The 21,050-nt window shown below is 46.5% G+C and overlaps 1 protein-coding gene across 1 annotated transcript in view; it reads right to left on the bottom strand.

Annotated features, from left to right (window-relative positions):
* ANTXRL (ANTXR like) overlaps nucleotides 1–1,836 on the bottom strand; it is a 116,488-nt gene extending 114,652 nt beyond the window's left edge. Inside the window, exon 1 of the mRNA XM_066587517.1 lies at nucleotides 1,687–1,836. Within this exon, the coding sequence (XP_066443614.1) occupies nucleotides 1,687–1,805 (119 nt within the window). The 5' untranslated portion in view covers nucleotides 1,806–1,836. The remainder of the gene's footprint in view (nucleotides 1–1,686) is intronic.
* Nucleotides 1,837–21,050: the final 19,214 nt, after the last annotated feature.

Genomic DNA, 21,050 nt, shown 5'->3' with positions numbered 1-21,050 from the left:
GGTGTGTCTGGATGGTTTATGTGTAGGTCTATGTATCTGCAGGCTTGTTTGATATGTGTGTACATGTCTGTATGCTGTGGTGTGTCTGGATGGTTTATGTGTAGGTCTATGTATCTGCAGGTTTGTATGATATGTGTGTACATGTCTGTATGCTGTGGTGTGTCTGGATGGTTTATGTGTAAGTCTATGTATCTGCAGGCTTGTATGATATGTCTGTACATGTCTGTATGCTGTGGTGTGTCTGGATGGTTTATGTGTAGGTCTATGTATCTGCAGTCCCATCTGTTGGATGTGTATATCTGTGCAGGTCTATGGGTCTTCAGTTCTGCTTGCATGTATCCTTGTGTCTGTGTGGTGTGTGCCTGAATGCGCATGTCAGTGTTGGAGGTTTTTGAAGTGATCTGTAAATACACATACACCGCAGCTTAGTCGCTGACGCAGCATCAGGTCACTGCTACAGAAACATAACAAAGAGAGTTTTATGTAGTCTGTCCCAAGACCAACCCAGCATGGATCCTCCAGCCAGTCTCTCTACAAAGCACACTGTCTCCAAATGGTCAGCCGTGTGCTATGCCGTACACGTCGACGGGCCACAACAAGCAACCATGTGCCCTGTGCAATCATGTAACACATGAGATCCTTCAAAGCAAGTTCTATCACAGCGACGTTACTCTGTGACTGTTCTCTGTAAGAGAAACAAAGTAATCTTGTGAATATGATACATTTAATGGCTAACAAAAAGATATGATGTTACAGCAAGCTTTCAAGACTACTAAGGGTTCTTCCTCAGGCATAAGGAAGAACCCTACGTAGATTCGAAAGCTTGCTTTGCTATAACATCATGTATTTTTGTTAGCCATTAACTGTATCATATCTACAAGATTGCTTGGTTTCTTTTGCTGGGAACATTCACATTTTGCTCTACTGGCTTACACGGTACCAAACATGTTTCTTTGTGCCATGTGCCATGCTCTATACATACTACCCCATGTGCCCAGCCTAAAGTATTCCCGGGAGAGGGCCGCAGTACTGACCCATATGGACCTGACTAGTAGCATAAGGCACACAATGCAAGCCTCAAGGGATCTTCACAAGTTATTCCAATATTCTCAAGTACAGTGCAAGTTAAAACTGAAGCTTCTAGGAATGGACCATGCAAATCTTTACTAGCTGAGGATCATGGGGGCAGATATTTTTTGTGGACAACCTCTCGTTAATCATGTTGCTGAAGGGCCGTACATAACTTAATGATATATACTGTAGCAAGCTATGTGTGCCTTCACTGTCTAAAGCAAGTCAGACAGGGATACTGGCGGGTCATTTGCCCTTGGTGCCGGATGCCAAAGGTTGCCAACAACCACTCTGTCTTGGCCTCAGTGCTTAGACACAGGGGCGGTAGCAATGCATCTGTAGAATAGGTCACATGGATGTACTAATACTGTACACTAAACTTGCAATTTTCCAAAAAGTTTTAGAGAAGAAACGTTATAGGATTCACGTATACAAAATAAGGTCCTGTCAGGTTTAGGGGGTCTCGTTTCACACCTTGCATCTGGATACAACACTTAGCCTTATATACAATCTCTTCCACTGTCTCAAGACACTTATCTACAAACTTCTCCTGCAAACTCTGCCTTTGTTGTGTCTTGCATGCCTTCCCCTTATATTCCCCCTCTAGACACTCACTTGTCAAGAATGAAGTACAGATCAAATGCCCCATCACAGGACCGCTGTTCTTCAGTCTCCTGAGCCTGGCACCACAGGGGAAGCAGGGCTACAAGGGCTAGTAAGATCCCACGCTTCATGGCCCAGTGTTTCCCTGTGACTCCTCACCAGGACTGAGGAAGAAAGGAGGAGGACAGGGGGGCAGCAGCCAGGGGTGGGAGAAAGGGATGGAGGAGGAAGAGGATGTAAGGGAGGAGGAGAGGAATGTCTATGCTGCCGAAACCCCAGGGGGAGGATATTAACCCCTTCACTACATAGAATAGGAGTATTTGGGAGCTTAAGATACTTGCTTTTGGGAAAGTACTGAACAACTAGAAGAAAGTTTAAGGTAGACAAGGAACTAGAAAAGACCCGGTATAAATCACACTAGGAAGTAGGAGCGAAGAAAAAACAAATGCATAGATATAGCAGAGTAGAGTGTGTCGGGTAACTATTGGGTCTGCATTGAATGGTGATATATGATTAAAACAATTCAATATGGTTTTCATGCTGCATACTTCTAAGATGTTCTAACATGAATCTTCTCCATACAGTAACAATATCTCGATACCTTATCTAAAAAACACAGGACAGTGCCAAATGGAGTCCAAAAATAATACCGCGCAATGTCTAATTAATGCCGTCATCCAGTGTCCACATAGTACTGTCATGTAGATCAGTGACTTCTACCGTAGTACTTCCTGGTTTATCACCAAGGTCTAGAACGGACCCTGTTTGGCATGTCAAGCCTTCCTTTTGTTACTACAGTTACAATCAAGATTAGTCAACTCTGTTTGCAAATGACGTTCATTTACCAAAGTTACAAACTTTCAGCTGTTTGTATAATTATGAAACAAAAACAAATAGGCTGCTATTACATGTGTGTCGTTAACGCTCCTGTTAGGGTGGATACCCACTGGCGTTTTTTTCTCCACTGCGCTGCGAGACTAAAGTTAAAGTCTCGCATCGCAGTGCGAGAAAAAAGCCAGCATCTTGCCGGGATATCGGCATCACGCCGGCATATCGCCAGTCTTTCCAATGGGGCCAGTGGCAGCAGGGCTAGCCCCATTGAAAAGAGAAGCAGAATGCCGGGGACTTCTGCAACAGCTGTGGCAGGAGTTTCCTTCATCCCCGCGGGAACCGCGAGGATGAAGGAATCCTCTGCCACAGCTGTCACAGCTGTGGCAGAAGTCCCCGGCATTCTATCCCATTGCTTTCAATGGGATCGGCACTGCTGCCCATCCCATTGAAAGCAATGGTGTCTGCCAAGCCCCGCAGTAAGATTATTGGGGAAGGGCTTGAAATATAAGCCCTTCCCCGATAATCAGCAAAAAGTGTGTAAAAAAATTTTTTAAAAATTTACTCACCTCTCCGATGCTCAGACGCCTCCTCCCGGCGGCTCCCCTGTACTGCTATTAAGCTCTTTCAGCAGTCAGGGATTTAAAAATCCCCGCCTCCTGAAAGGGCTGTGCAGATTGGCTGAGGGCTCAGCCAATAGCAGCTACTGCTTAGCTATTGGCTGAGCGCTTAGCCAATGAGACATTGTCCTTAGCTATTCATTTCAAGTCCTTCCCCGACAATCATTCCGTGGGGCTTGCCAAAGCAGTGCTTTCAATGGAATCGGCAGCAGTGCCGATCCCACTGAAAGCAATGGGATAGAATGCCGTGGACTTCTGCCACAGCTGTGGCAGAGGATTCCTTCATCTCCGCGGTCCCCACGGGAATGAAGGAAACTCCTGCCACAGCTGTCACAGCTGTGGCAGAAGTCCGCGGCATTCTCCCTATGTTTTTGATGGGGCTAGTGCTGCTGCCGCTGGCCCCATTGAAAACACTAGCGATATGCCGGTTCTATACCGGCCTCTTTCATGCGCTGCGAGGCGAGAGTTTTCTTGTGCTCTCGCAGCGCAAGAGAGAAAATATCGCTAGTGAGTGTCCACCCTTACAGTACTAATTGCCTTGCTGTTCCTGTGCTTGCAGGTTTAGCCCTGCAATTGCTGGGAAAATGTGAATACCAGTGGTAACCGCTTGTGCCCATGTAATAAATAGCTCGACGCAACAAGTGGTTTCTCCAAATGTAATAAAAAGGCAACTTATAATGACTACTGCAGTTTATTTATCCACTTCGACAGAATCCCTCATAAGAGTGTGTTCACACATAGCAAACTTTGGTGTGGATCTGCACCAAAATCCATGGCAAAATCACCACAAACTTTGAAGTGGCTTTTAATGCAGAACTGCAGCCGATTTCACCCCTTCAAATGATGTTTGACCGAATGTTAGAAATAAGTCAAGAAAATAATCCAAAAAGTTAAAGGTTCACTCAGTCATTATGCAGCTTCCACCCCAGTATACACTTTGTCAGTAACATCCCTCCCCTAGAAGTTGTCGGCATCAAATGAAACTTTCTCTGTGTGATTGTAATGTTGATATTAGTAAGTGATTACAATAGCAGAGCAAAAGGGTCATCAGTTATTGTGGAGAACCGACCCCTTGTAGGGAGGCTCTAGTATCCTGTTGTACCACCTCTAGCTTGGATACAAGATGTGATACGGGCGGGCATGGAGGCTCTAGTACCCTGTTGTACCACCTCTAGCTTGGATACAAGATGTGATACAGACAGGCATGGAGGCTCTAGTATCCTGTTGTACCACCTCTAGCTTGGATACAAGATGTGATACGGGTAGGCATGGAGGCTCTAGTACCCTGTTGGACCGCCTCTAGCTTGGATACAAGATGTGATATGGGTGGTCATGGAGGCTCTAATACCCTGTTGTACCGCCTCTAGCTTGAATATAAGATGCAATACAGGTGGGCATGGAGCCTCTAGTACCCTGTTGTACTGCCTCTAGCTTGGATACAAGATGTGATACGGATGGGCATGGAGGCTCTAGGACCCTCTGGGGCCACTTCTAGCTTGCATACAAGATGTGATACGGGCGACCATGCAGGCATGCTCTAGTGACCTGTTGTACCGCTTCAGGCTTGGATACATGATGTGATATGGGGGCATGGAGGTTCTAGTACCCTGTTGGGTTGCCTTTCGCTTGGATACAAGATGTGATACGGGTGGGCATGGAGGCTCTAGTACCCTGCTGTACTGCCTCTAGCGTGGATACAAGATGTTATACAGGAGGGCATGGCGGCTTTAGTACCCTTTTGTACCACCTCCAGCTTGGATACAAGATGTGATACGGACAAGCATGGAGGCTCTAGTACCTTGTTGGGATGCCTCTAGCTTGGATACAAGATGTGATGTGGGTGGGCATGGAGGCTCTAGTACCCTGTTGTACCACCTCTAGCTTGGATACAAGATGTGATACAGGTGGGCATGGAGGCTCTAGTACCCTGTTGTACCACCTCTAGCTTGGATACAAGATGTGATACAGGCAGACATGGAGGCATACAGGTTCTATATGGTATCTGGTCACCTATCGCTCCACATTTGCTGCAACTGAGCCTCTAGATCGTGTAAACTTGTGGGCTGTGGAAGTTGGCGTCACAGATGTTCCCATACATGTTCTATCTTATGTATAAAACGCAAAATCTGGTTGTGTCATTTACTAACATTTTGCATGAGTGTTCTCCAGGCAACAAATACTGGTGTAATTAAAAATCGAAAACTCACGACTTCCCCTGTAATTTTTGCTGCCCATAGCAACCAATCACAGCTCAGCTTTTATTTCTTATACTGCTGAGGTGAAATGAAAGCTGCGCTGTGATTGGTTGCTGTGGGCAACACAGATTTTCTTTTGGACAGCTTCTATAACAGTGCGGTGCTGGGCTCATTTTTGTGGCCCACTTTGTATATTCCAGGGCTGCTATTCATAAAATCACTGTGCAACGCGGGGGATATCTCCTAGTTGGTGATAAATCTGGCGACCGGGCAGCCACTGAGGTGTGACAATGTTGTGTGGACATTCCTGTGACCCCCTTGTGTGTGCGGCCGACCATTATCCTGCTGGAAGCCGCCATGAGAGGAACACATGTGGCTGCAGGATGTCCTGAACATATTCCTGAGCGGTCATTGTCCCTCATACCACTACTAGGGGGCACTGACTGCTGTATGCGATGGCCCTCAGACCATCATACCAGCAGGGGGCAGTGTGTCGCTCCAAAGCAAAGGCAGGATTGAGGCGCTCACCCCTATGTCTCCAGACATGAAAACAACCGTTATTAACGCCCAAACTTAACCGGGATTCACCACTGAAGACAACCCGGTTCCACTCTGTAGCGTCCAGTTTCATCATTCACGACACCACTGTAAATGGAGGCGACGGTGGGGGTCAGAGGCCATACATGTAATGGGCGCCGTGAGACCAAATGTCCTTCAGCCAAACGCCTGGAAATGGTTCTGACAGACACAGGGATGTGATGATGGTGTCACACGTCTCTGGATGGCGAAACAGTTGGAGGGGCAGGTGCTTGTCAGATGATCAAATGATCCTCTCTACTGGTGGTCTGTTGAGGGCATCTGGATCATGGCACATTGTGTACGTGTCTTCACACATCCCCTGGTGCCAACACCTCCTAACAGTCTGGTTAGAACGGCCAGGGTGGGACAATTCATCGATACGACCATTCAGCTTCTCCCATCCCAATAATGCGCCCCTCTCAGACTCTGGTAATGGGGTGACATCTCTTCTCTGTGTCGTAGAGGCGTCTAGTGGTCAACAAGCTCTACACAAGCGGAAGAAGAGGTCACTACACACAAGGAGCCTCCGAGAGCCTCTTATAGGCCAAGGGGGGAACCACTTCTAGGGTCTCCGATGACAAGACCGTTCATCTAATCACCACAACTCTCATCATTTGTATATTCGCCTGAGATGGAACTGCAGGACGAGTTTTGCAGCAAAATGACAACTTCTTAAGGGCTGGATTGTTTTTTTACAAAGTGTATAAATGAGCTAGTGTTACATTGGTTAGCTATTTCTTTCTGTTTGCATCTCCCAGACTCTTTTTTCCCCTGATAGTCATCTGATCTAATTTCTGACCAGCTCAAATCTACATGGGGTCATAGATTTATTTTTTTGGAGAGATTCTCAGTTTCTGTGATGCTGTTACATGGATGTACCATAGAAACTGCCTAGAGGGGAACACAGGCACTCCCATCACAGTTACTAATGATGATCACACAGCTCTTGTCACAGGTATAATAGAGGAGATCACAGCTCATCCTCCTGACTGTATATTTAGCTTTATTAGATGAATATAGAAGGTGATGATAATTAAACTGTCTCCCCAGAATGTTATAACCTTAGCTAATTATGCACTGATGCATCATGGAATTGATGTGAAACGGAAAGTATAAAATCTCACTCTCAAGATGGTGTCTGATAAGCATCAAACAGGAGGCCGCACTGCCGGGCAGTGCCTAGAATACACAAAAAATACCTCCAAATGCTGGCTGCACATGACCGGGTTTGAATTGCGCAATCCACAATTGTTTCCTATGTGGACGATCTGCGACATTCTACGTCAATTCAAACCTACGGAGCATCAACATGTCTGCTCACACGTGCTGACCGTGACTGCAATTTTCCACTCATAGAGGAAAAAGCTCAACATGCTCCATTTTCGGGCGGGCTTCGCCTTCATCGCCTAGTGATGGTGGAAGCTGTCTGACCCGCGGGCCCTTCCACAATTGACAATGCAGAAAGGTCACGGGACCCCCGTCATCGTCTAGTGATGCTGCGGGAAAATCTGTCCGCCGCTTTGCCGCCGGACCATCCGCAATACAGAAGGTGGCCTGCACACAACAAGAAATGACAGGTGACAAACCATACCCCCTAAATCACACCCATTTTACCGTGGCTGACTCTATGGAACTGAAGAAATTATTATTATCAATGTTTATTATTATTAAAAACCTTGTCAAAATCTGCACCAAACAGATTTTGATATAGATTTTCAGCTGCGGATCTGCGGCAGAGCATGCCCTAAACAGTCTCATTAGTATTAATTTGATGATAATACAGTTAGTCCCGTATTTGCGAACAGGTCCCATTCCAGGAATCTGTTCGCAAGTTGATTTGTTCGTAGGTCCGAACAAATGGTTGTATGGAGGGGATCGCGGGTGGATCCCACTCCATACAATGTCGGGTGCAAGCTGTTCTTACAGCGGGCACCCGGCGGTAGCAGTTCCGACGAGCTGCGCCGCTTGTCGGAACTGTTAACACTTTAAATACCGCTTTGACAGCAGTATTTAAAGTGTTAACAGTTCCGATGAGCGGCGCGGCTCGTCAGAACTGCTGCCGCCGGGTGCCCGCTGTAAGAAACAGCCTGCATCCGACGTTGAGGTGACCCGTACAGCGTCCCACGATGAAATCGCGGGACGCTGTGCGGTTGCTAGGCAGCCGGGGACCTCCTAAAAAGGCCCCAGGGCTGCCTATGCAGAGTGCCCATCAAGCGCACGGCTTAATAGGCGCTCTGCATAGACAGCCCTAGGGCCTTTCAGAAGGCCCCCGGCTGTCTAGCAACCGCACAGTGTCCTGCAATCTGACCGGACAGGCTTCTATCAGGCTTGATAGAAGCCTGCCCGGTCCCTGCACAGTATGATGTAATGCCATAGCATTACATCATACTGTGCACGACAGATTGTTCGCATCTTGCGAAATTCGTAAGTCGAATGTTTGCAAGTAGGGGACTATCTGTATATATTTTTTATGCCAGATACATCACAAATATATGTGACCATAAATATTATCTGATAGCCGATTTTAGAGGCCCAACAGAGCATAACAAAAGGGCCTATTGCAACACCCCAGAGGAGTGACCCCGGACACTTGACTACTGTGTAGAGCTGTGAGGGTTAAGTGATGGCTTGTCACGGCGGCACTTACCAGGCTCTGGTCCCAGAGGGTTGTCACGTAGCCAAGGCCAGAACAGGAATTGCAGGCCACCTTCGACGCCCCTAGGATAGGGAATGCCAATAAACGGGTCAATGGGGGTAGTAGTAGTTACAACTCGTGACGCCACCATTCCCACACACCAGTATGCTATGCGGCGGAGAAATAACACAGAGACATGTGTATAGTATAACACAGAGACTTGTGTATAGTACCTCGGGTTCCCGGGAACGGTTAGGGCCTGGTATAACTTTACTTAAAGAATAAACTTTTACAACAGGTATTCGAGGCAAGGCAGGTACAATTCTCTTAAGTGCAGGAAGACTAGGGCTCAGAGGTCAGGGAGGATACATAGGATGAAACCGGTCCTACTGTAGTCTCCCAGAACAACATCCTGGTCCCCTCCATAATTGTCATACATGTATTGTGTTATGTGGATGCACCGTGCAAAACTGTCATGTCAATTTTCTGTATGTGTGTTGGACAGCTACGGCGTCTGAAGGGTTAACTCCCATAAAATCATTGCCTGTCAGCTCTGTCTGCCTGCTGAATGTATCTATCCTACTGTGTCATGTGGTACAAGTGAGGTGATAAAAGTGAGAGTCTGAGAGTGGGAGGGGGCTTCTTCTTCTTTGTGTGTTGGAGCAGGGTTCCATCTTACCTGCTGGTCAGAGTTAACACAGAGCTGCATGGGAGTACCATCAGCTTCCATGCTGGTGAAGATGGAGGAAGAGGAGTGACTACCCGTAGCGTTTGGGGTATGGATGATATAGGGGTTAGTCCCGTCCAGAGAGAGAAAGAGAGAAACAAATCCTAATTCACAAAACCAGGTACCCGTTCACACTACAGGCATTTATCTTTCCTGTGTTGCCGTCCACCATTAGGATCACCATACAGAGGTACATGATTGTGACACCCATGTGGAGAATGTGCGGGGTGCATCTAGGCTACGTCTCCTTCTAAGTGATTTCTTGCCAGATAGTACGTGAAGAGATTCTTGTTTTTTTTACCTCCTCCGGAGTATATATAATGTCCAGGACCGGTGACAGAGATAACGTGGACTATAGGGCCATATTGTTCCTGTGAATTTTTACCTCCCAACCTCTGATCTTCTGCCTGTAACTACTGCCGTGAATTTACCTGTAATTGCCTGCTTGCAAAGTTTATTCAAGTAAAGTTTTACCGGCCCTCAACCGTTCCTGTGGACCTGAGGTAAGATACACTTATCCAGTGTTTTATTACTCCGCTGCATAGAATAACGGTGTGGGAACGGTGGCGTCACAACGTGACAAATATATACTTCCACAAACATTCCCCCTAAGTTTCACCACTCGGCTACACCGTGACAACGACTAGGCCTCCGGCCATACCCACAGTGTTCATTTCTCCATGACACTACAAGAGTTTTGGCGTCTCTAACTGGACACTACACTGCAGTCTACATCAGAGGCGTAACTTGAAGCTCCTGGGCCCCAATGCAAAACCTGTAATAGGGCCCCCAACTATAATGTTTTATTCATTGTACTAGGCTCCCTATATGGATAAGAGAGGCCTTCTGGGCCCCTAAGGCTCCTGGGCTCCGGTGCAACCGCATCCCATGCATCCTCTAAAGTTACGCCCCTGGTCTACATTATCTGCACGGCACTGGTCCTAGACTGGGAGCACTCCAGAGGAGGAAGGGGGTTGGGGTCACTCCGCAGAATCTCTGGCAGACAATTATTTACATGAAGGCTTAAACAATATCACCCCGCACGGCAGGTGCGTGCGTGTGGCTCAGTAGTGTACCTCTGTGCGGTTATTCAGACTTTGAAAAGTCTGTAGTATGAATTGGTACCTGTGCGATGGGTTCCCCTATACAGAACTGTTTGGAATGGCTCTCTTTCTCTCTCTTATTAGAATCTTGGCAATCACTCCATTCCCATCCAGACTTCACTCGCTACGGGATGTCGCTCCTCTTCCTCCATCTTCACCTACATTGGAAGCTGAAGGTGCTTCCATGTGGCTTCCTGTAAGCACTCTCTCAGCAGGCAAGACTTCTTCCTGCTCTCAAGCACTCACATTTATACCTTCTTACACACCACATGACATGACAGACTGATACATCTACATGCAGGCAATGATTTTATTACTGTTAACCTCTCATGCGCCGCAGCTGTGCAACACACACACTGGATATGACAAGACAAGCTTTTCACTGTGCATCTACATAGAACAAAACATGTATGACATTTATGGATGGGACCAGGATGGTGTTCTGGGCCACTACACTATGACTCCTGGTAGTGAGCAAGGGGTTAATGTAGGACTGTGGAGGTGATGTTTCATCTCTGGCCAACAATCCACATGAAGGGTGGTCGACCTGAGAGGGTTTATAGAGCTGCATATGTACTGAGGTCTCTGGAATTTCATTCCTCTATGCATGGTCCATGTAGAATTGGTAGCCTTACCTGTAGCATGTCAGCGCAAGACCCATTATTCTAGCAGCTGAGAGCACAGATGGAGCAACAAGGAGTAGGTTTGGGACAGATTTGGCCACATGATCCAGAAACTGCAAAGGTTAGACCCCCTGCCTGGCTGTCCCCTTCTCCTCATCTACTCGACTAGGGTTGTGAATCAGCCTTTTGAGCTATCCTGTAGCATCACTGTTCCTCTACTGCACATTGCTCTATCGGCCCTCCCCAGCATGAGGGCTTCCTTACTTGGGCATATTCTTGTCCCGTTTTGCAGTCATGAGAATCATGGCGCAAAATTTGACAAAACAAAACCATTGATTTTAATGGTTTAGTTTTGACTATCAGCTTGCCCTATCTTTCTGGAATTAAGCTCCTGCCCTATCTTTTCTTGCACATAAAAAAGCTATCTTCCTGCTTTTCTCTTCAAACTCACGTGTAAAAGTACAAAGTTTAAACACTGCAAAAAAAAAAACCTTCTACCTGCTTCATATGTTAATACGCTTTGTAGTGGTGAGTGTATTAGCGTATGCGCACATCTGTTTAAGCTCTAAAGGTACTACACTCAGCTCCTCCATGAAGCTTCAGTGCTCCTCAGTGAGAATGGTGGCTCCGGTAGCTATATAAAAGTGCTGAGGGACTACTCAAATCTGTGAAGTAGTCCTCGCACCACTACGTATCTCAGAGTGAGACTCTGGCACCACAGACAAGTTCTCCTTAATGTTTTATAATGTTTATTCATGTCTTTGAAAAGTTTATTGGGAAAACTTAAATGTCATTTAACCATTTTTGAGTACAAGGAGAATTAGGCCCAGGCTACACCAGTTTCCAGGGGCATAGCGAAGGGCTCGTGGGCCATGGTGTAAAAGTTCAGTTTGGGGTTCCCCTGCAACTTCACTTCACGGCCACGTCTCGCCCATCGCTTTTAGCAGCATCGCTGGCCTTTTAAGTGATTCATCGATACCGTACAAGCCTTGAGACAAATGTTTTGTTTCCTCTACAAAAAAGCAAAAAATATACTTTTATACCATGTTAGGTTCAGATACAGCAGCTTGGCTATAGTGTATTTCTAATAGTGAACTTAGCATATAATGGTCAAATACTAGTTCTGCACAGTGCTAGTGATTACAGTGCAGTTACCTTCAGTGATCATAGGTGACGTCATATCTGATTAGTGTCATTTAGTTTCAGTTTTCACCTCTATCTGGCCCAGACTGCCATGACAACCTTTTTCCAGCCACCACTCATCTCAGCGGAATTTGTAATACAAGCATTTTGGCTCCATGCTTTCCCACACACCACATCCCCATACTATTCACAAACCTCCATCCTGCTGGCCCCTTTAATAATTCCAACCAGCTTTAACATCTGTAATCCCACACAAACTGCTCCCCATGCCGCGCTCTCTTACAGACTGCTCCCCATGCCGCCCTCTCACAGACTGCTCCCCATGCCACCTTTTCTCACAGACTGCTCCCCATGCCGCCCTCTCTCACAGACTGCTCCCCATGCTGCCCTCTCTTACAAACTGCTCACCTCTCACATAAACTGCTCCCCATCATTCCCTTCTCTTCATATAGGCTGCTGAAACCCCCTTATGGTTCTGCCCCCTACCCATCACACAGGATGCCCCTTTATGGTTCTGTCCACCTTCCTTGTCACAAAGCATTACCCTTCATGATTCTCCCTCTGCCTTGTCAGACAAAATGCTGCTTTTGTCCCCCATCACATAAAATGTCCCTTATATTTCTCCTCCTCCCCCTACCCATCACACACAATGCCCCTTGTAGTTCTCACTCTGCCCCTGTGATACATGATGCCCCTTATAGTTCTTCCTCTGCCCCAGTCGTATATCATGCCCCTTAGGGCTCATTCACACAAGCGTAATGTGGGTTTTGGTCATATATGTCAAATATGCTGCGTAAAAACTCAACATTTATACATAAGTGTGTGCATTTTTACCAGCGTATTTACACACTCCATAGACCTACTGTGGTATTTTGGTCCGTAAATCCGCACGGAAATAGTGCATGCTGCGGGGTTTTTTCTACGTCAACCGAAATACACAGCAAAAATATGCTAATGGAAATTTGCCCATTGAAATGAATGGGTTCTACTTGTGGCACGTAAAACAAAGCGTGCGTATATATGCTCATGTGAATGAGCCCTTATTGTTCTCCCTCTACCTCCTTCATTTTTTCTTTCGCCCCATCACACATAATGCCCCTTTATTTCTCCCTCTGCCCCACTGTTACACATGATGCCCCTTATTTCTCCCTCTGCCCCACTGTCACCCCTTTATTTCTCATTTTGCCCCCTGTCACAGATGATGCCGTTTTATTTCTTCTTTTGCCCCCTATCACACTTCATGCCTATTTATTCCTCCCTCTGCCCCCTGTCACAGACGATGCCTCTTTATTTCTCCCTCTTCCCCATCACAAATGATGCCCATTTATTTCTCCCTCTGCCCCACTGTTACACATGATGCCCATTTTTTTCTCTCTCTGCCCCACTGTCACCCCTTTATTTCTCATTTTGTCCCCTGTCACAAATGATGCCCATTTATTTCTCCCTCTGCCCCACTGTTACATATGATGCCCCTTTATTTCTCCCTCTGCCCCACTGTCACCCCTCTATTTCTCCTTTTGCCCCCTGTCACAAATGATGCCCATTTATTTCTCCCTCTGCCCCACTGTTATACAAGATGAGGCACCTTGCCTACTGGGCTGCACTGTTTAATGCTCCTTCCATGTCCTCCACGCAGTGCAGCAGCTTCTCCTTCACAGTGATTGACAGTCAGAACTTCCTCTCTGGCTCAGTTTCCTTCCATCCAATGTCCTGAGTGGAGGACACAACATCAGCGGGGAGGAGACTGAGCCGGGGCCGGGGAGGAAGCACTAACTATCAATCACCATGCAGGAGAAGCTGCACAGTACTTGTGTCTGGTGATCTGCATGGAGGACCTATGCATGGGGTTAAACAGTGCAGTCAGGCAGTCTTAGCATGGTGAGGGGGGCTCCAGGCCCCCCTGGCTTAGGGGTGGGGTTGCAATTGCAACCCCTATAGTTAAGACCCATTTACACGGGACAAATGTCAGGCAAATGTTACCTGACACTTGTCCCTGTGTGTACTCGTTGCCGTGCTGCTGCACAGGAGCAAGTATCCCTGGCTCGCTCAGCAGGGGGCCGGGATGGCTGGAGGAGATTTCTCTCTTCGCTCTTCCCCTGCCCCTCTCCATTCACTTAACACAGGGGCCATGCAGTACTGAACAGTTGTTTACACTGAACGGTCATCGTTCAGGATTTTATGCAGCTTAACGATGATCCTGAACAATGAGTGTAAACAGCAGCCGTTCAATATTGAACAGCTGCTGCTGCTAAAGTGAATGGAGAGGGGTGGGGGAGAGCGAGGAGTGAAATCTCCTCCAGCTGCCCCAGCCCCCTGTTGGCTGCTCTGTCAGACAGACATTGATACTTGCTCCTGTGCAGCAGCACGGTTGGAGAGGACACACAGGGACGAGTGTCGGGCATCGTTTGCCCAACATTTGTCCCATGTAAATGGACCTTTACGGATAGTGCAGTTTCCTCCCAACTAAAGAGAAGGAATAAATGGCTACAAATGAGTAGAAAATAATCCCATTGTTTAAATCATTATAGCAGATAATAAAGGAGAAAAACAAGCAATAGACAGGAAGCAGCGCAGACACCAAAGAAAAGGGCAACACCTACCGTATACAGAAACACTAAATGTATGAAGCACTGGCCAACTGAAGAATTCACACAAACCACCTCAAATGGGAGCAAATAGGAGGACAATCATTTCAATGGTCTATACAGCTGAAATAAAAATTATTCCCCCACATTGCAATTTATGTTCATTTGTGAAATTTGCAACTTTTTAACTGTTTATAAAAAACAAGCACAGTTTAACCCCTTATTGACCAGGGTATTTGAGTCCAAAAGGACCAGACACTTTTTAGGGATTTTACCCATGTGGTACTTTTACGGCTGTATTTATTTTCTTCAGATAGGTCTATTTTTTAACCCTATCCAATCCAATTTGTATCCTGGTTTTCCTAGGTGGCTTACTCTTTTTCTGTCGTTATACAACAGCTCTATCTGCTGCCTGAACCCAGAACTGCATGAGGTGACACATAAGATAGGCTCCGACAGCAGAGTGGCTAGCAATATACAGTAAGAGAACCCTGACGGACGTCTTTCAACATCCGGGCTGTATAGCCTTAAATCATAATGTCTTCAGATGTCAGACAGTGGATTGGAAAGGGTTAATAGCTTTTTTCACTAACTTTTTTCCCCCTTTTTTTAGGACTGGGGGTACTATACCTTTAAGCATACTGTTCCCTCTTTACCCAAATAACAACTAAGACAACAGCTAATGTTTTAACACGTGGGGTAGGCCACAGCTTTATCAATTTAACATTTTTAACATCGTTTTAATTATATTTATTTAACCTTGAACCTTTACCAACTTCTTATGCATTTTAAATTAACTTTCTCAAAAGTTCCATAAGGCGCCAGAAAGCCGGTTCAGATCTAAACCGGGCTAGAAGGACCGCCTTTCTAAACCCAAGTCTGGCATGAGAAGCTTTCCGCCTAAAGCAGCTGTGACAACTTCCAACTCCAACCACTGCACCCAACCTTCCCCTCCCTACACTCCTAGGTGGGTGGGTGGGTGTCTTCTCCTTTCCTGTCTCTGGAAATCTCCAGACCCTCACTCTGCACTAATTCTGATCTGCTTCCCTTCTCCCACATATCAGTGAACTCCCGGTCGCCCAATCCTCTTCTCTCTACTCCCTGCCCCCAAGTCCGTAGGCAGACGAATTAACCCATTCAGCTGCCTACCAATTTTATTAGGGGTAAAAAGCTAAAAAACAAGATGTTTTTTAAATTTATAGTTAATTTTAAAATGGGTACATCTATGCTAAAATAAAGCACATGAATGGGTTTCTCATTTTCTTTGGGACATTTTAATAAATGATTTGTATAGTCTTGGATTAAAGGGCGCATACGGCGTTGGTTTTGGTTGGCGTCGGCGGTGGGTCATTTTCTTTTTTATATATATTTTTTATTTTATTCTGTAATAATTTTTTACTTATTTTTTAAAGTTTTTTTTTTAGCATCTGTGTCCCCCATGACGCTATATAAGAGGGGTTGTTCAAATTGTCTTTTTTTTTTTCTATTTCTGTAGTGACAGTAATCACTAATAGAGCTGATCAGGGTCTGCGGCTCTACTGTGCCAGTGGGCACCTGGCGGTCACATGATTGCAGAGTTGAATAGCAGAAGTAACACTTCCACTTTCTGTCTTCACCTCATAGCGCTCCTTATACGCTATGTAGCCTGCAACAGAGAAGGCAGAAGCAGTTAAAAAAAAACACTTCTGCCTCCTCCTCCGGGTGACCAAAGCTGTTCCTGCTACATTACAGGAGTTTTAATCCTGCACCGTATTTTTACCATCAGCTGGGATTAAAGTCCTGGACCAAGGGCCTTAAAATAGTCCTTAAGGGGTAAATAGCTCAAAACACCAAATACAACAAGTGGTTTCTCCAAATGTCTCCAAAGTGGAAGAATGTATCAAGTGGGGTACCACAAGGCTCTGCCCTAGGCCCAGTGTTGTTCAACATTTTTATAAATGATCTGGAGGAGGGAATTGATAGGAAACTGATCAAATTTGCTGATAACACAAAGCTAGGAGGGATAGCTAACACTAGGGAAGAGAGAGAGAGTATTCAAAAAGATCTAGAAAAGCTTGAACAGTGGGAGGGCCACTAACAGAATGGTATTTAACAAGGAGAAATGCAAAGTCCTACATCTGGGCAAGAAAAATGAAAAAAGCACATACAGAATGGGAGGAATTGGGCTAAGCAGCAGCACATGTGAAAAAGACTTTGGTATACTAATAGATCATAGACTGAACATGAGTCAACAATGTGATGCAGCAGCCAAAAAGGCAAACACAATTCTGGGATGCATTAAGAGAAGCATAGAGTCTAAATCACGTGAGGTAATTATCCCCCTCTACTCTTCCTTAGTCAGACCTCATCTGGATACTGTGTCCAGTTCTTGGCACCCCACTTCAAAAAAGACATCGACAAACTGGAGCAAGTTCAGAGAAGAGTTACCAAGATGGTGAGCGGTCTGCAAATTATGTTCTATTAAGAACGGTTAAAGGATCTGGGAATGTTTAGCTAGCAAAAAAAAGGCTGAGAAGAGACGTAATAGCTGTCTACAAATATCTGAAGGGTTGTCACACTGCAGAGGGATCAGCCCTATTTTCATCTGCACAAGGAAAGACTAGAAGCAATGGGATGAAACTGAAAGGGAGGAGACACAAATTAGATATTGGAAAAAACTTTCAGACAGTGATGGTGATCAATGAGTGGAACAGGTTACCACAAGAGGTGGTGAGTTCTCCTTCAATGGAAGTGTTCAAACAGAGGCTGGACAAATATCTGTCTGGGATGATTTAGTGATCCTGGACTGAGCAGGGGGTTTGACCCGATGACCCTGGAGGTCCCTTCCAACTCTACCATTCTATGAAATTCAACACAAAATGCTACTTTTAGGGGCTTTTCACAGGGACATAATATTTCCACTGGGATGCAGCAGAATTTGCTTCAGTCTTCCTCCTCCGGACATACCGCTGATCAAGATGACCAAAAAGTTCCAGTTTTGTTTCATCGCTCCACAGAACAGAATCCCAAAACTTCAGTGACCTATTTATCTGGTTTTGATCATATTGGAGCCAACTGTTCTTGTCTTTTGGGTCGGTAGAGGTGACGTCTTGGAGTTCGGTAATGAAGACCTTCACTATTTAGTATGCTCCTTACTGCGCAAAAGGAAACCTTACTACTTGCCGCCACCAAATGTTGCTGCGGGTCTTTTGCAGTCACTCCAGGGTTTTTGACCACTGGCCTCCTCAGGAATCTGGTGACAGCCAAGCCGGTGATAGCTTCCTCTTCCTGCCACATCCAGGTAGTGCAGCCAGTCTTCCTGTAACTGACCTTGTGCATGATGCTTCCAGCTGTATAGCTAGGGACATTCTGTGCCTTTGCTCTTATTTTTCTTTTCTTTTTGCAAGGCAATGATCTTTTTTCTTTGCTGTTTGTACTATTTTCTTGACTAAGGCCGGTTACACATGAGCGACAAAATTGTTCAAGATTTGTGTGTTGTGAGACACAAATCTCGCACAGATATGAATCCTCATTCTTTGGAATGGGTTGATACACATGAGCAATTTCTACCTGCATAGCACTACAATGCTATGTAGGAAAAAGATTGCAGCGGCCCCACACTTGTGTGGAATCAAAAGGGACTCCCTAAAAATAATCCGCCCCCCTCCTTTCCCTAAATTTTAGATAAAAGTAATAATGTAAACTGTGTGGTATGTCTGAAAAGTGGGGTAATTACAGAGGCCCTGTTGAGATGGGCACATAGGGCAATAAAACCGCGTATCCCTCCTCCTTCTCAGCGCCACTTTTTGGGGGTATTTCGTGACCTGAGCGGCAGAAATGGAGTGTAAAAAGTAGCGCTCTGTGAGTCTTCGTAATCTTGCTGAGGTGCGGCGGTCTCACACAGAAGGCGCCCAACAAGCTGCTCCTGGAACTGTAGGAAGGCGAGCGTTCCAGGGGCTTCTTGTAAAATACGTATTACAGGTAGTGGTCTGAATAACGCTGGACTCACATGGCCGTATGTGGAATCCGCTTGTGGAGGCCTGCAGTGGATCCCAGCTGTGAGCCCGGCTGTGGCCCTGCGTACGACCGCATAGTTTCCTGCGCATAACTGCCTACTCACACAGGCGGTCATGCACAGTACACCTTTTTTTGTTTGAATTTTCTACGCCGTCGCTTAGGGATGATGCGGGTACCTGCAGCTTGTACACAATGTAGTTGCGTAAGGGCTGCGGTTATATCCGCGACCATGGAGCACAATGGGCTGTACGTCACGGATATCCGCGGTAAAATAGAACCTGCTGCACTTGTTTTCTGTGAGTGGATTACGTAATTGTGGCCCACTAATGTAAGCGGAGTTGTGTAATCCAATGCATTTGATTAATCCGCATATTACCGCAGAAGAAACGCTTACAGAATCTGCAATTCCTATTCGCTCTTGTGAGACCAGCCTAGATCGCTACCTTTTTATCACGTGACCGGGGACCGCTCAACAAGGCCACCGATCACTGCTCCAGGCTCTCGACGACCTTTGGTCGCAGGGAGTAAGGAGACTTTAAATTTTCCGGGACCTCCCTGGCTCCTGCACATGTGTCTGGCATTTTGCCGGTGGGCGCATACACAGAAGCCGGGGAAGGTCCGTGATGGAGGATGAGGTCTAAGTTCAAATGCGGAGGCCTCCGGTAAGATGTTTCATCTCTTCTTACCGATCGCATCAGTGAGATGAAACTTCAACTTTTTAAAAAACTTTTACGTGATCGCCATTATCCATTGGACAACGGCAATCACGTGACCAGTGGCCGCTCACCGCGGCTCACGTGAAATTTCCAGGCTCTCGGCTACCTTTGGTAACCAAGAGCAGTGAGATTTAAAATTTCCTGGGAAATCCTCAACTTTTGCGCATGCATCCGCCATTTTGCAGACATGGCACATGCACAGAAGCCAGGTTAAGATTCGCAGATAAAGATCCCATTGTGGGACAAATCCGGGGACCTTAATTATGTAATTTCATCTCCCCTCATGGATATGATCCGTAAGGGGAGATAAAAGTTTAACTTTTATTAACTGTATATGATCGCTGTTATCCGGTACATAACAGTGGAACCGCATACAGCGCCCCCGCCGTGACATCTCCCTGCATTCGGCTGGCTTTGCAGCCGGTTGCAAGGAGATTTTAAATTTGCCGGGCTCTCCGGCCTTCTGCGAGCCACATCGCCGCATGTGCAGAAGCCCGCGGCAGGTCCATCCTCCGGGACACTGCGTTGGAAGGAGGTGAGTATTTTCAGCTGCGCTCATGGATCCAATCCATGAAGGGAGCTGAAACTTTACCTTTTTCTCACTTTTCCGTGATCGCCATTATCCATTGGATAATGACGATCACGGGCCCAGTCTTCTGCATGTGATGTCATAGTCTGGTGCACATGTGCAAAAGGTGGCGTCAGGTCCTGTGTGGACCAGATCCTCGAGGGACATTGCGGAGGACGGGGGTGAGTACACTTAGCTGCCCTTATAGATCTAATCCATGAGGGTAGCTGAAACTTTAACTGAAAACATGGAGCTATCATGTCCAGAGCCCATGTGGCTTTAACCCCTTAGTAACGACCCCATTGCCTTTTTACGTCCTGGCTTTGTGGGCCTTAATCCTCAGGGACGTAAAAGCATGCATTCCCTGAGGATTAAAGCCCCGTGGGCTGTGGACGTGACAGCTCCATGCTGTTGGTTCCCGGAGGTAGCAGACAACCTGGAGCTGTCATGGGGGTCCGCGTTAAGCCCCCCACAGTCATGTGAAGCATCCATGAGGGAGACTGAAACTACTCACCCCCATACTCTGCTATGTCTCACGATTATCTGGTCCGGAACTGACCCTCTGGCGTCTTCTGTGCATGCACGCCTACAGGAAAATGGCGACGCATGCACAGACAGCCAGATCGGCATGGGACATTTGCTTCCCTGCTACTGGAGGTAATGGTACCAATGGATAACAGCGATCACGGAAAAGTTCAAAAAAGTAAAATAAAGTTAAAGCTTCACGTCCCCTCATGGACCTGATCCATGAGTAGGAGGTGAAAATACTAACCCGCATCCTCCGTGATGTCCCACGGCGATCTGGTCCTTCCAGGACCTCACGTTGCCTTCTGTGCATACGCACCCGATGGAAACGTTGGGCGCGTGCTCAGAAGGGCTCGCTCCCCCAGGAGATTTAAAATCCCTCTGCTCCCGGCCAGCATGTGCAGCCTGAAACAGAGAGATGTCACCGGGGACCACTGTATGCAGTTCCCGGTCACATGATCACTGTTATCCAATGGATAACAGTGATCATGTAAAGTAAAAAAAAAATTAAAAAAGGTGTAAAAAGAAAAGTT

The sequence above is a fragment of the Eleutherodactylus coqui genome, chromosome 13, assembly GCF_035609145.1.
Source record: "Eleutherodactylus coqui strain aEleCoq1 chromosome 13, aEleCoq1.hap1, whole genome shotgun sequence".
Lineage (NCBI taxonomy): Eukaryota > Metazoa > Chordata > Amphibia > Anura > Eleutherodactylidae > Eleutherodactylus > Eleutherodactylus coqui.
The sequence above is the reverse complement of the archived record's forward strand: the minus strand, read 5'-3'. Positions and strand labels throughout refer to the sequence as shown.